The 16,236-nt window shown below is 41.9% G+C and overlaps 1 protein-coding gene across 1 annotated transcript in view; it reads left to right on the plus strand.

Annotated features, from left to right (window-relative positions):
• LOC147307934 (uncharacterized) overlaps nucleotides 1-16,236 on the plus strand; it is a 23,512-nt gene continuing 7,276 nt past the window's right edge. Inside the window, exons 1-8 of the mRNA XM_086271493.1 lie at nucleotides 1-215; nucleotides 1,942-2,000; nucleotides 4,160-4,299; nucleotides 5,353-5,537; nucleotides 11,292-11,516; nucleotides 13,117-13,239; nucleotides 13,449-13,539; nucleotides 16,070-16,137. Of these exons, the coding sequence (XP_086127619.1) occupies nucleotides 111-215; nucleotides 1,942-2,000; nucleotides 4,160-4,299; nucleotides 5,353-5,537; nucleotides 11,292-11,516; nucleotides 13,117-13,239; nucleotides 13,449-13,539; nucleotides 16,070-16,137 (996 nt within the window). The 5' untranslated portion in view covers nucleotides 1-110. The remainder of the gene's footprint in view (nucleotides 216-1,941; nucleotides 2,001-4,159; nucleotides 4,300-5,352; nucleotides 5,538-11,291; nucleotides 11,517-13,116; nucleotides 13,240-13,448; nucleotides 13,540-16,069; nucleotides 16,138-16,236) is intronic.

Genomic DNA, 16,236 nt, shown 5'->3' on the forward strand with positions numbered 1-16,236 from the left:
GTCAGCGCACATGTGCGCACGCCGAATAGCGAGCATGTACTGAAGTGTAAATAACCCGTCAATATTATTTGCACTTTTTCCCGGTTTGCCAGTCGGTCCCGTCGGACAGCATGGCCTCAGAGGAGGACGACGTGCTGCTGTTTCTAATCTACCAGCACCTGAAGGTGAACGGCTACCAGAAAGCTGCCCAGGTGCTGGAGAAGCACGTTACCCAGGTAAGAAGTTTGGCTTAAATTTACAGTCTAATATTTAGCGTGCAGTCGGTAGACTGGGTTCTAGCTCGCACACGTTAGTTAAATGTGAGTAAAAAGACTATTTTTTTTATGTGATTTCATCAGCTGACATGCGCATCTTGCTTGTTATATAACAACTTAAATATAAATGTGATGTGTGTTTGCTTCAGTGTGGCTGTCGGTAAGATGCACTTCAGTCTGTGTGTGTGCGAGACAAAGCGTGTGGCTCCTTGTTCAGGCCTTCTGGAGGAAAAGAACATTATGTTACAGGAGCTGCACAAAGCAGCTCTGCTCCTGCGGCCTATTGCTGCACGCTGTCACCCCATTCAAAACCTCATCACCTTTTCATAGTGTTTAGTGATAACAGTTGACCTTTTTTTATCTAAAGCTCCTGGAGCTGCTGTGATAAGTTGATTAATTGATTATTTCATCAATTTAAAAATAATCGGCAGCTTTTTTTAAAATTAAATAGCCAGCTGAGATGAACTTCTACTTACTTATTTTTCAAATACGAGACCTGGATGCTTTTCTCTATATTTCGCTGTAATTCACTCGTTTTTAGAATTTGGGGTATTTGGACTGTTGCACATAATCACTGCAGCTCTTGATTATCCAGTAGCTGTGCCGATGACATCTTATGATGCAACCAAACACTGTAAAATAAGCCTTTCTGGTATTTTCTTTTTTAACAGGGGAAATCTAAAAAATAATATTGTCTTATTCTTCCTAAGTCTGTCTGTTAGGAAACATGCGCTTAGGTGTGATGTAAGCTTTTCCTGCAGAGCTTATGAGATAAAAATGTCATTGTCAAAAGTTGCTCATACTTACAGTGGCGGGTGCTCATATTTAACATGATAAAAGAAAATGTAAAAAGTGAGATCAGAGTCGGTACAGGTACAGAGAATCACAAGGGTTCTCTGTTTGCAACAGTTCTTTTCTATTTTGGCTTCACAGGTCTGAATGCAAGTACATAAACCCCGCCCACCTGCAGTTCAGACCTTCTGTTTACAGGGACGGCCAATCTGAAGAAAGTTGGCTTAAAGGGAGAGTGAATTAACTGAGCGGTCTGCTGAAGTTCATTATAAGATATCATTTATCTTTTCTTTCATTTTACTAACCACTTATCCAGCATTGTGTCGCGGTAGCTGGAGCCTGTCCCAGCTGTTACAATGCTAGAGGCAGGGTAAACCCTGGATAGGCTGGTTCCTAACCATTAAAAAGAGGGGGGAAGGGTTTTTCAGACACGGGATGAGCTGTGGGCTCCATCAAAACATAAAAATAAGGAATATTATACTGTCGTAGAGTTCAAACATAAAACGAGAGCTGGAAAGGACATAAAACAACACCTTAAAGTCTGAATGAAGTTACAGCAGCAGTCTTATTAGAATTTACTTACGAGTGTCCTTCACTCCTCTATGTGAACATTGTGTATTCATCATACTCTCTTCTTTGGCATATTTTACATGAATTCACATCTGGAAGCTTGTGGCAGCATTCCTGCAGCACAGGAAATTTGTTATTTCCCTTTGCTATCTGTGTTTTTTTCCTTTCTTCTTTTGTCTATGTAGTTATGGGACGCACAGGAAGTTTAGCTGAAGCAGAGACAGAACATTCAGGGAATCAGTGAAAAGGAGAAATTGTATTTTGAAAACACTGAGCAAGTTTTAGATGCACAGTATTTCTCAGGCTGTTGTGTGTTGTGTTGTAGGTGGAGACACCAGTGGAGAGCTCCTCCACCCTACATGATATCTACACAGGCTGGATGAAGTAAGTCACACCCAGTTACACACTTGTATACATAAATATATAATGCCACAAGTTACCAAAAAGAAAGTAATTATAAGAAAATTGTAAAATTTAACATTCTTTGTGCTGTAATTGTTATATGTGCTGCAAATTTTGTGAAAACTGACTGTGTACAGCAAACTGTACAGGTGAGCATGTGTAGATTAAAAATGTCAGCAGCTGAAAACAGGATGGGGCTCTCTGGCTCCCAAAGAACCTTAAAACAATCATTTAATGGTCTAAAATGAGATTAAGCCCAATGAAGTGCATAAATAGTGGCTTTTTCTCATCATCCTCTGTTTTTCTTTATCTCCACATTTTATGACTTACTGCTTTTTTGGAGTCACAGCTCAGCAGGTAATGCGATTCAGAGACACACTCAGCTTAGGTGATTTGTAGACTCCACGCTGTCTGTGTGAGCAGGATGCGACTGGTACGGTTTGTGTGAGTGATTTCCTGGCCTTGTGCCCAGTGCATTCTGGGATCACCTTCAAATCCCTGCCTCCCTAATGAGGATTAAATGGGCATCAGATAAATGGCTAAATCAATGACATCAGCTCATTTGCCGAAGTGAATCTAACACTAAAATAACAGAAATCTGCAGAAGTCAATGAAAATACATAATTATGTGCCGAATATAAGGCACCTCTGATTATCAGAAAAACACTGTTTTCAAACAGCTGCTCATTAGGGATAAGTACTCATAATGGTACTTAGCCCTATTCTAATTACTGCCACAATGCAAATGATCAAAAACCTGTAGTTCTTAGGCTTCTGAGATTCACAGAAATGTTTTTCTTTTCAAAAGCTGGTGAATTCAATTAAATATTATTTATATAGCGTCAATTTACAACACCTGTTGCTTCAATGTGCTTTATAATGTAGGTAAGAATACACTTAACCTCTCCAAAGTTAGCTGACACTTTGTAAGCGAGCACTTGGCAACCGTGGGAAGGAAAAACTCCCTTTGAACAGGAAGAAAGCTCCGGCAGAACCAGGCTCAGGGACGGGCAGCTAGTTGGGGGTTAAGGTGGGAGAAAAACACAGAATTGAATTACTTCACTGCACTGATAAAGAGTAAAGACATGTAAACAGAACAGTGTAGTCTATAGCTGTGCTAGCTATTTGCTTCCAAGCATAGCTAAATCAAGTCGAATGCTTGTTTACGTTCACGACCATTTAGGCACACCTTCCCAGTACTGGGTTAGACTCCTTTTCTGCTTTGAGAGCTGCCTTAATTCTTTGTGACATAGATTGAAAAATGTGCTGGAAACATTCCTCGGAGATTTTCCATGTTGATAGGATAGCATCACACAGTTCCTGCAGATTTATCCGTGGCTTGAGTCTCCCGCCGCATCCCAAAGGCGCTCTCTTAGATTCAGATCTGGTGCCTGTGGAGGCCATCTGAGTACACTGAACTCGTGTTCAAGAAACCAGTTTGAGATGTTTTGAGCCCGATTGCTTATAAAAAGATGGATGTTGCCACTGCAGCATCACGTATTAGTGCGTGTTAGAACACTAAGGCTCGCCATTTTGGTGTTGGTGAAACCGGATGTAAATGGCCTGTATTTGTATAGCGCTTTACTAGTTTTACTACTTTACTAGAGATATACAGATGTATGTTATGTTATAACAGTTTGGAAACTGGAGAAAAAAGTAAAATTATTAGCCATGTAACTGTTCCAAAATGCTCTAAACACTAAAATGGTCCAGAGTTCATTTCAGACTTTCTGGGCTGAAACTTGGCACGCTGCTATCAACTTAAGCAATCTGTGTTTGTAAATCTGCTAATTAAAGAGGCCACAGTCATAACTTTAAGCATCAGCAAATTCCATTTAAATGATTTATAATAAAGATTAGCCCTGTGTACAATTGTGATGAAGGGAGAAAACATACATGAGGCCAAAAATACTTCTCATACTAGCATGTAAACGTGTTAAATTCATGCCTGAAGTTGGACAATTTAACTCGGGAATCTGTGAGTCTGAGACTCACTTTTAGAGTCAGCCTCAAGTGGTCGCTGGAGGAATTGAGATTTGCATTGACTGCGTTTTTCAGCTCATCAGTTGGTGCTTTACCTAATGTATAAGCATAGCCAGTAAAAGAAATGTAATTCATTTGTGTGTGTGTGTGTGTTACAGACTGTACTCCCTAGCCCAGCATGCCAAACAGGAGACACAAGAGTCCAGTTACTCAAAGAAAAGCATCAAAGCAGAGGCTGCAGACACCAGGCTCTCCAGTGTCACAGGAGGAGATGATGTGGATTCCAACCCTCCACTCGGTAAATTTTATCTTTGATTGCAGTAGTTAGGACAAAATAAAGCCACTAATATGTGCACATCTGTAGCTGAAATGAATTTAATTAATTAAATGTCAAACATTTTCTAATTAATGCTTGTTTAAATCTTGTGGATCTCGATTTCTGGAGAATGATGATTTCCATTTTTATTTTTTCTGATGTTTTATAGATACATAGAGCAACAACTTGGCAATTAATTATTTTAGCAACCTGTCAGTCATACAGCTGATTCATTAGTTTATCTTTGGAAGATGCAAGAAATGAGGAAAACGTAAAACAAACAAAAGCCTCTCTGTAAAAATATGTTTTTGTTTATTTATCTAATGCTAATTTAAAGCTAATTTAGCAGTAAGCTGAAGTTTGTTCCACAATGGGCTCCTGTGCTTTGAGCCCACACTGCAGAAGTTGTAACAGTAATTGATTGTCTGTGATTTAAAAGTAATCAGTGAAAATTTTAATTGGGTTCTGTAGCAAATGGGAAGCCAGTGTAATTCTGCCAGGACTGGAGTAATGTGTGTCGAGTGTTTGTGACTAACCTCACTGCTGTAAATGGTCAGAAGCTCCTCTCCTGCGCAGCTAGCTCACAGTGTAGGAGACGTTTCTCTACTTTTAAGATCAGTCTTCAAACTTCCCTTTTTGATAAAGTTTATTGTTAGATTCTTGCCTTCTTTGTTCAAACTGGACACTTTTTGTTACTTCTCCACATCACCTGGACTTTTTAGGGAATGTAACTACTAGATCGGTTGACTCTGACACGTGCCTCAGTAATGCTGCTGGGTTACGTCTCGTAACTTGTTCATACAGGATCATCTGATTGTTGGGCTGTTATCTCTAATATTGTAGGGTCCTTACCTTACAATGTAAAGCTCTTTGGGGCAACTGTTGTTGTGAAATTGGCGCTACATAAAGAAAACTGAGTTGAACTTTGCATTTTATAAGTTATCCTTTTTTTTCACTCTGTGTTTATTTCTTTTACAAATCTTGGCACCGGTGACTATGAAGCCAGTCTAAAATATATTTGATTTTCTCTTTCAGAGCCTGGGCCTGATGTTGTTGAGCCACTGAAGGCAGAGAGCATCTCTGAGAGTGTCTGTGAGCAGCTGCTGGCTGCTGATAATAAATCCCAAGCAACAAACTCTGACAGCGAGAGCGCCGGCTCCTCTGACAGTGAAGTGGAAGAAGAAAAGATAAAGGAGGAAGAAACAAAAACAGAGCAAGAGGTGAACATCTCACATATCATGAAAAATGGGTTTGAGTTTTTCTGTGCTAGCTTTGCCCCCTTTTTCTCAAAGTGAGGAGACAGAATACTTTCAGTTAGCGTAGCCCTGTTGTGTCAGTGCTAATGTGTGCTTCATATGGGAGAGTCAATAAGGACAAACTGAATGTTGAGCGTAAATGTTTGGTATTTAGGATGTGTTGATGAACATGTGCGCCGAGAAAACCAGAAAATATCCTGTAGCCTTCAAATGGTATTAAAATCACAGGAGAAATAACAAGATAAGAAGGAGAATCATTTTTCCCAGCTAAGATGCTAACAGTTTATTTCCTGGCATGACTTAAGCTTTAAAAATGTGTTTTCTTAAATTCAAAAGAGGTTTCTCAACAACAGCAGCTGCAGGAAGGCGTGGTTGTGGTTGGTCCTATGCAAAGTTTTGCAGCACGTCTGCATGCTAATAATCCTTCTCTCTGTCACCAAAGAGCTGCGTAAACAGACACAAAGGCGGCGCCATGTGTTCTGCTTCTGCAGATTAGCTTTTACAGGTAATAATATTGACATTCTGACACCCAAACAGTACACTATTATCTATAAAGACACATCTCCTGGATGCACTGGTACGCATCTTCAGTGATGTATCCTAGGGTCATCAGGTGTTTCGGGTCTCACAACATCATACACCCTCGCCCAGGCGACCCAGCCGGGGGTGATCAGGCCCCGACTTGCGTACCAGTAGCTACCCACGGATCAGCCCTCTTAATCCACAGCCACCTTGTGGCTTTCTCTGCCGCTTCACTCACAGCCTGGATGGCCGTCTTCTTGGTTGCCCCAGCCACGCCCAGCCGGCCTAGGACTTTGCAGAGTGATCGTCCTGCAAAGCCCCTACAACCCACTTCTATGGGCTCATAGAAAGTCTTCCAGCCCCTTCCCCTGCACTCTTGCACTAGTTCCTGGTACTTTCCTCGTTTCCTTTCATTGGCCTCCTCGATCCGCTCTTCCCAGGGCACTGTGAGTTCCAGCATGATCAGCTGTTTTGAGGCCTCAGAAATAATTATCAAGTCTGGCCGGAGTGATGTTTTTACAATGTTCTGAGGGAACTTTAGTTGTTTACCCAGGTCAGCCTGTAGCTGCCAATCAGAGGCTGTGTTGAGAAGGCCAGTTGTCAAATGTGGGCGCACCTGGGGTTTCTCTCCAGCCTTAATAAAAGAGATTGCCTTCCTCGGAGCATGATGGTGCTTGCTGGTGCTGATTGCTAAGGCAATCTTTTCAGCAACTACTCTGAGCACCTGGTCGTGCCGCCAACGATACCGACCATCGGCCAGGGCCCTTGGGCAGCTGCTAAGGAGGTGTTCTAGGGTCCCTCTTCCAGAGCACAGGGGACAGGCAGGTGTCTCGCTCTTTCCCCACAGATGGAGGTTTGCTGGGCTTGGCAGAGTGTCGTATACTGCCTGCACTAGGAATCGGATCCAGTGGAAGTCTGCCTGCATGATGTTTGCCCAGGTGACCTTGCGCTGCAAGGTGCTCTCCCACCTTGTCCATGCTCCCTGCCGCTTAAGGCCTACAGCTCTACTTACTCGCTCCTCCTCCACACCTGCTCGGACCTCTTCCTGGAGTAGCTGGTGTCTCTCCTTTCCCTGTGCCCTGCTGACCTGGGCCTTTGGGACGTACCCCAAGCCTGCTCCCCCTGTTGCTAAGACCCCCATCAGTGTTTTCTGCCTTAGGCGTGACTCCGCCACCTCAACTGCCTTCTCAGCCTTCCACTTTCTTCCTGTCCTTACCTCAATGCCTGCTGATGCCACCTTGCAGTCTTTAGAATCTCTGTACTGTAAGGCTTCTCGTGTGCGAGCCACCTTGAACTCTTCTGTGAGACCACTGAAGGGTAACTGCACGCTGTTGCTTGTCCCATACAAGGCAGCGCTGGTGAGACTGCGGGGAAGTCCCAGCCACTTACGAAGAAAGCCACTGATCTTTCTTTCAAGGGATTCCACAGTAGTTATCGGAACTGTATAGACAAGCAAGGGCCACAGGATTCGGGGCAGGATGGAATGCTGGTAGATCCAGGCTTTAAATCTTCCAGGCAAGCCGGACTTATCCACCTTAATAAGCCACGCTCCCAGCTCCTCATTTGCCTTCTGAATAGCAGTAGAGTCTTTCAGGCTGGAGTCAAAGAGTTTCCCCAAGCTCTTAACTGGTTGTTCCGTTATGGATGGAATAATGGTTCCTGAAATTGAGAACCGGAACTTGTCCGTCACCTTGCCCTTCTTCAGTACCATCGATCTTGACTTGGAAGGTTTAAAACTCATCCTTGCCCATGAGATGAGTCACTCAAGACCTTGCAAGATCCACCTACACCCGGGAACTGATGATGTTGTAATGGTGAGGTCATCCATATAGGCTCTGATAGGGGGCTGACGAACACCTGACCTTGTTAACGGCCCTCTGCACTCCACCTCCGCAGCCTTTACCACCATGTTCATTGCCAGGGCAAAGAGCGTAACTGAGATGGTACAGCCTGTTATTATACCTTTCCGGAGTCGGTGCCAGTCTGAAGTAACTGCCCTAGCAGTGACCCTAAGCCTGAAATTGGCATAATAGTCCAGGATCTTACTGGGAACATGGTGGAGGTGTAAAGCATGCTCAACCAGTTTGTGTGGGATCGACCCATACGCATTAGTCAGGTCCAGCCACAATACAGCTAGGTCGCCTCTGTTCTCATGGGCTTCTCTTATAAGGTGTGTAACTACACCAGTGTGCTCTAGGCAACCAGGAACTCCTGGGATCCCCCCCTTCTGAACTGATGGATCAATGTAATTGTTTCTAAGGAGAAACTCGGTCAATCTCCGGGAGACAACGCTAAAAAACACCTTCCCCTCCACGCTCAATAGCGAGATGCTCCGAAACTGGTTTATGTTTTTCGAATCCTCCTCTTTGGGAATCCAGACTCCCTCTGCGCACCTCCACTGATCAGCAACTCTCCCTCTCCGCCATATCACCTTTAAGATCTTCCACATTTGGCGGAGCAGCTCTGGGCAGCACTTATAGACAAGGTAGGGTACGCCACTGGGACCTGGGGAGGATGCTGAGCGGGCTGCTTTGATGACCTCACACACCTCCTTCAAACTTGGCTCCGTCAACTTGAACTCTACTGATGGTGGGGCAGGGTTGATGAGAGCTTTGTTTGGTCCCAAGTCTTGTTCCCTCAAAGGGTCACTCATGGTCTCATGAAGGAAGTTATTCACCTCCTCTGCTGAGCACTCCAACTGCCCGCTTCGCTTAACCCCCAGCAATTGTTTGGAAAAGCGAAAGGGATCAGCAATAAAAGCTGCACGTTTCCTGGCTCTCTCTCTTCCTCGCCTCCTGTGCCATTCTGCTCTACGAAGGGTAAACAGTACATTTATAATCTGAAATAAGCTATGCCCTGAAGATAACAATCATATTTTCAAATATTAGCATCTTAAAACTAAAGTAGGCGAGGAATCTCCAGCAGACCTTATCTAATTAAAGATGAATCTCTAAATTTGTACGATTAAGCATGAAGTGAACACGAGTTATTTAAGTCTTATCTCATAAAGCAACTCTTGAAATAACTACGAGCAGGGAAAGATAAAGGTGCGACGTGTTAATGATCATTAACCCTTTAAAGCCGGTCTGAGCGGGCACGCTCCATTTTGCATAACTATTTTTAAATCCCGGTAGCTCTGCAACCACGTAAACTAGCGCAATAATTTTTTTTGCATATGAAACCGGAGGAGTTGTACTTGCATCTTATGCCATCAGCTTGTCCTCGGTCACAGTTTCCTTCCACATATAGCTTTGCAAAAATTGCATAAAAAGCACTTGCAGTAACAAAAACATAATATTCCAGAAACACGCTTTGCCGATCCGATCAGCTGTTTGTAACACTTCCTTCGTCCATCAGCACGAACTATCGCATGTCCGCCATGACCTGCCCGAAACCGGAAGTGACGTCATTTGCGAAAATGTAGTTTTTTACCATCAGGGCCTTATGAGCCTATACCGGTGTTTTTAAAAGTTATCTTTGACTTTATGACTTTCTGTGTCGTTTCTGGGATGCTTAGGACTCATATTGCACTGCTGGAAATAGTTTATTTTGATGCATATGCAGTTTTTTTTGCAAATTTGCATTATAAGATTTATTTTCGTTTTTATTGCAGTATATAAAAATTGGTGTATTTCAAAAATAAAACTATGAAGACACTCAAAATAAATTTCCTGTGGTGGGAAACTATTTTGTGCAACTTTTTTGTATTTACAGTTCTGAGGGATAAGCCTCTTAAATTTCTCTAACTAGAAATATATGTTAAAAAAACAAAAACGATTTTCAATTTTTTTGTAGTTTATTGCACTTTTTTGCAATTTATGTAATTACTATGCACTTAATGCAGACATATTATTAAAATTTGGGCTATAATGGTTGTATTGATGTATAGCAACTTGAAATGCTCCCAAAAATGGCTCCACAGCATGTAAAAATATAATATAAGCTCTGGCGCACTTGGTTCTATGGTAGGTCTTAAAGGGTTAATGTAGGAATATTTTTACTTGGGGTTTATGTTTTAAAGGTTTTCATTAAAGTTAAAAGCAAAAAGTAAAAAGCGTTCGAGTAAGTATCGAGTGCTGAGCGTTGTTACAGGAGGAGGAAAGCAGTGCCATCATGAACACACATAGCTGTTGTCCAGCCACTGTAATAATGTGCTGATAGATGGACAGTAGCTGCAGTGTTGTTATACGCTTGTGAAACACACGGACACATTTCCACTCGTCTCATCTGTCCTGTATTAGTTTCCTCTGTTGTTATTACTGCTGTGTGTGTGTGTGTGTGTGTGTCTTGTCTGTTCTTTTGTGTTGGCCCAGTGATGCAGCAGATAATGCCGTGTGGACACAGAATTGTGTGCGTGTGACAACGGTAATCTTCAGAGACAAATTGTGTGCGTGCTCGTTTCTGTGCGAACTATTCGTTGTGGTTTCTGTCGACAGCTGCTGGAAACCCTGATTGCTTTGTGTCTAATGGTAAAAGCACTGCGGCTTTCTTTTTGCTGTACAACAACAACAACATCACATTCTTAACGGCAAAGATGTTTCTACTCAGCAGAATTTCTAGTTTCTTTTAGTTGTAGTTTTCGCCAGCTGGTTGAATTAAATCTGCTCTCTGTGGATTAAAATGGACTTCCTGTGATGTGGAGCGGAGCTAGCAAGTGCTCCAGCGACACTCAGTGGAGTCATATTTTTACTTTTGGATTGCATATAAAGAGATGCTAGCATCTCCTCCTCACGTGCCTTCTTGGCCTGCTTGGACTTGATGGTGTTTTTTGCAGAGGAGTGTGGTTTGTTGGGGGTTGTTGAAGTAGCTCCCTTTTTATGTACTAAATATCATTGGAGGCTGGCACATGCAGCTATCGCTCTCAGGCATGTCTGGGTTTGTTGTTGTGCATGCTAGGGGACGTAAACACAGGGTGTCTCTATCTATATAGTCCAAATATATTTGACACAACAAGTTTAGTCTGTGTGCGAGTATTTGAAATTGCTCTGTTGCATTGTTTCCCCCAAACGTAAAAAGCCTGTACACTGTTCTCAGTATAGCACCTCATTTGCAGTGAAATATAGTCTCCAATAAATGGGGTATACAGAGCAGTAAAAAGATCCTCGAGTGTCTTGGATTTGTCTTCCTGAAACTAGCAGATATTCTGAGTAAACAGCAGGATGCAAGTTCTTCTAACTGCCTGTACATATTTTCCAGTCAGCTCCAACTAAAGTGTATGCTGAGGCGTCCAATGAGGCAGAAAGCCTGAGCTCTGCCTCTTCAGACGCTGAGGAAATAACTGCACCCAGCCAGGGTAACAACAACCTGGTGTTACCTGATCAGGCTGAGGACCAATCGCAGGCCCCCGATCCAGCCGAGGCCTCAGTCTCAGGCGGTGACCTTAAAGTGGAGCATCAAGAGGGCAGTGATGATCTGAAGCAGGTTAGCTCATCAATTTCATTTTAAACTTTTGTGTCAGATGTTTATTTTTCTTTTCATCTCATCATATCTCACAAAACTTTTTCATGCGACTGACACTTGAGCACATATGCATCACTCGTTCTACCTTGATGTCTTTAAAGGCCTAGTGTGCTGTTTAATTTTCCTCCTGGCGCACTGGATCGCTCTGCAATGAGCAGAAATGTTAATCACCTTAAACCACACTCATAAAAAAATGGGAGTAGCTGTTGATTCCTGGCTCAGCAGAGCCTCCTTCTCCTCAGCTCACCTCTGCACAGCTGAAACTTATTTTGCAGTGGACTGTTTGTGTTGTTACGCTTCTAGTAGTCAACACTGCAGACAGCCTTTCTTTGCTGAATTGTGAATTTTCTTTTAAGACTTTACTGGAACGTAAAAGATTGCGATTAAATGTCACCGTATTAGATGTTGCTCTTAATTAGTGCAACAAGTCGGTGCACTTTAAAACTCTGTATTCATGTTTAAATCATCTGAAGCTCCAACAGAAACAGAAACGTCAGATTTAATTGGCATTTGCATTGTTTAAACAAGCAATTTGGTGCCAGTTGTCAACAAGAAAAAGATCAAATAAAAAACATACAGAAATTAAATGTATGATTTTTTTTTTTTTTTTTTTTTTTTTTGGCATAAAGATGATAATTTGTGGTGCCACCTTTTTACCATAATAATAATAATTCTGCAACATTCATCTCTAAGTGTCAAAACAGGACTGTTTTGACACGTGCCAGCAATGAATAATTCATGTTATTTGATCAGTTAAATAGCGTTGTATTTGCAAGATTTATTGCTCACATGTGGAAAGATGGAAGCGCCAGTAATAATAAATCGGACATGAGCAATCAAAAAGCTGTAAACAAAAACCCTGATCAGCCAAATATTAATTAATTGTCGCCCAAACTGTTGTAAACATCTGGCTCTGTTTACAGACTAGTGCAGCATGCTGGTGTGCTATGCATCAAAGATCATTATCCTTGTTCCTCTTATGCTCATATCCATAGATGCTTAGTTTATATCAAGTCTTAGACTATTTTTTTAGTTAAAAAAAAAAATCTAAATTTAATTGTCATCTTCCACAAAATCCAGAGCATCTGGAAAAACAATAAATCGGCAGAAATGCAACTTGGGAAACAAATATCAGTCCTCTTGTTGTTATTATTGCCCGCATGCACACATCAACATAGACCTAAAACTAAAGATTATCACCTGCACTGGTATCTAATTTGGTGCACGAGAAAAGCAACACACAAAAGAAACTGCATTCAGTTTTGTCCCAGCAGTCCCAGCTGTCCTCTTCAGCGAATGCCGCCATGCTTGGCAACCTTCAGAAAATGGTGCCGGCTGAGTTGTAAAGCAGATACTGGCCGGCGCTGGCACCAGCGCCTCCAGGCTGGAAGTGTTTAAACCATTATCCATCTGACTTCTCTTTAGTGATGCAGCCATGTTTCCAAGACTTAACTGTGGCTTCGAGTGCAATTTTAGCTTTTATTGACAAAAATGAGCTGTATTAATTCGCCTTTGTTTTCTTGTAGGATTAAATTGATCTTTCTGCTCTGTTTTTCTCCAGGAAGCAACCACAAACACCTCAGAAGACATAGAAGAAGCTTCGGCGTCACAGCAGACAGATGTTCCCACTCAGGAAGTCAGCGAAGCCGAGTCTCCAGAAGGTGAAGAAGCCACAGCAGGAGAGGTGCAGTACTGCTTCATATTCATATATTAATTGATACGAGTACAGAACCTGTGATTGCTTTTATTATGCATCCCTGAAGTGCCTGCATATTTTGATATTTCCACTACAATTACAAAGTATTTAAATAATTCAGTTAAACTAAGAACTAAATCAGTAAAAACTTGACTCGTCATGTCTGGTGGTGAAAGACCTCTGTTGACCTCTTGCAGATGCCCATCCTGGTTGAACCCACCACCTCTGACCTGACAGCTCTGGAAACCAGTGACCAGCTAGGAGACGGTCAAGCCCCGCCCTCTGCAGGTATTAACAGCCAATAGATTTTTAATTACCGGTTTGTTCTTTTCCCCCTAAATGCATGGCATCTTTTCCGTCTCTTTCTCACTGCTCTGACAAGAGTCACAAGCTGTTGTTAAGAAACCGAGGCTTCAGTGCGGCTGCCTCTGCAGCAGGTTTCTTTTAAGTATTATGAAAATCAGTCTGATAACATCTGCCGTCCAGGTTTGTTTCCACAGTTACAAGAGTTTCAAAATTTCACATTTCTGCTCAGGCATGAAAATCACTGCAAGAAAGAAAGTGAGATTTGTCGTAGGGTTGCATCTGTAATCAGAATGTTTCTCCTGATTGATTGATTGATTTAAACTTATCACTAAATTCGTAGTTATGAGGACCCACACATTCATCTTTCCGTATATACGATTACATAAGACAAAGAGAAGATGCACGTGCTCATGACCGACATAATTAAATGATTGATTATAAGAATATTACACACATTCATGTAATCTCTAAAATTGGTTCATCTTTATAGCTTCTTATCTTTATATGTGAATATTAATGTTGTATGCTCCGCCCCTCCCTGAGCCTGGTTCTGCTGGAGGTTTCTTCCTGTTAAAAGGGAGTTTTTCCTTCCCACTGTTGCCAAAGTGCTTGCTCATAGGGGGTCATATGATTGTTGGGTTTTCTCTGTATGTATTATTGTAGGGTCTACCTTACAATATAAAGGGCCTTGAGGCGGCTGTTGTTGTGATTTGGTGCTGTATAAATAAAGTTGAATTGAATATGTATTTATGATTACTTGGACATCTTTTTCGTCATAAGTCAACAATAGAGAAAAAAAGTATAACATTACTTCTCACTTGGAGCGTGAGCTCAGGCAGCTCGATGCTCGTTTCGTAAGCTGTTGTGCCGCAATGACAAAGAGTTGAGGTTAAGTAGGATGCACTTCCTAACATATGGGCACAAGGTCTTCAGTTTTTCATTCAGCTACACCGCTGAAGGATCTGAAAACTGTGATGCATGAAGAGCTCAAGTCAAGGCAAACGAAAAGACCAGCTGTTCTCAACTGAAGAAGACTAAACGGTCTAAAAACTCATATTTCGTAGCTTCAAGAAGAAAGACACATTTCAACCTGTTGCTTTGCTGAGCAGTTTTCTTTTTTCCCCAAAAGTTTAATTAACCTGGGAAAAAACTAAATATTGTCACACCTGAAGCCCATCTGTAGCTGTGACCTTGGTGTTCGCCATTTCCTCGCAGGACACTCATTTGATTAAATCAACTGTGGTTCGTCTAGCATGACGCACACAAGGTTGTTGTGAGCTTGCAAATCTAGTGAGAATCCAGCCGCCTCTCAACACGTTTCTTGTGGTGATGTGACGACACACCTCGGGAACAGAAGGGGAGATGGATGTTGGCTTTATCTCGACTTGTTGTGGTGGAGGCGTACAGCTGTGAGGCTCGACTCTTTTCATTTAATGGCTGCTGATTTGGACGAACTGACCTAAAAGTTATTCACTGATATTAAAAAGCAGTTCCAAAAAGGGAGTTGTTGTTGGAGCGGTTTCCAACAAAGCACAGCTTCGTCGCTGTACTCTGGATTTACTTTTTTCCATTTATTTACAAGGGAGAAAAAAGGCATTCTGTCTTTTCATTTTTCCTTTTATTGACAGCACGTCATCTCCGGCTGTTTAAGCACAGAAGTTTTAGACAAAGTTTGAATATTTTTACCCCGAGGCAGCTGGATTCAGTGCCAAAACTTGTAAAAGAGTTTGACAGATTTCTGCCAAAGCCGGAGAAACAGCAGTTGTTTTTCGACGCCACTCACTTGTGTAACTTCTCAGAGGAGTTTGTAAAGCTTGTCACAGCTTGTTAAGTAAGCCGGAGTTATGACTACTCTGAGAGTTGCAATCATCTGGAAAACAATCGCATCTTTCACCCAAAAATTTGAAAATGATAGATGACGTTTGAATAGAAACGAAGGTTTTTCGCATTCTGACCTGTCAAACACGGAGGCAGTTCTGGATTTTACTAACTGAACTGCACAAATTCCTGGAAAGGAGCCTTTTGTTAATAATATTATTATCGACCTGAACTTCCTGCTATGACAAGTCCAAACATCTGCTGCAGAAAGGCTTCAGAGTTGGATTCCTGTGGGGGGAGAGGGTTCTGATGCTGCTATCAAGAAAAAAAATACACCTGGAGATGCTCGTCAAATAAAAGTGTTAGATATATCACAAACATGTCGTAGTGTGTGCTCTGCTCTCCACTTTAATCCTCAATACATCAGACAGAACCCAGCCTGAGATCCCATCAGGGCAATTTAAAATGTCTCGTTATCTTATTTTTCTTTTCTTTTATGACCAAACAAAAAAACTGCCGTATGACTCATGTCTCTTGCTGTTTTTCCCAGAGTTGCCACTGTAATAGACTGTCGACTGATTTTAAAAAGATGATTTTATTGAGTCTCACGTCATGTACTTAAATCTTAAAGCTCTGATCAGGTATAAAAGACTACAAATGTAATCTAATGTAGGCATTTTATAATGTTTTTCAGACCCTGATGGTGAATCTAAAAATCCAAAAGAGGAGGAGGATGACGTGGAGGAGACAAAGAAATCTGAGGTGATACAACTACTTAACTATTTATGGTGAAGATAGGTCTTTGCCAGAAGCAGATGGGGAATAATAATGAGTACATTTGCACTATCTGTAATGACTTTG

The sequence above is a fragment of the Aulonocara sp. 'chitande type north' Nkhata Bay genome, linkage group LG18, assembly GCF_057382095.1.
Source record: "Aulonocara sp. 'chitande type north' Nkhata Bay isolate Kocher_YH1m ecotype deep benthic linkage group LG18, A_spYH_male_GT1.1, whole genome shotgun sequence".
Taxonomy (NCBI): Eukaryota; Metazoa; Chordata; class Actinopteri; order Cichliformes; family Cichlidae; genus Aulonocara; species Aulonocara sp. 'chitande type north' Nkhata Bay.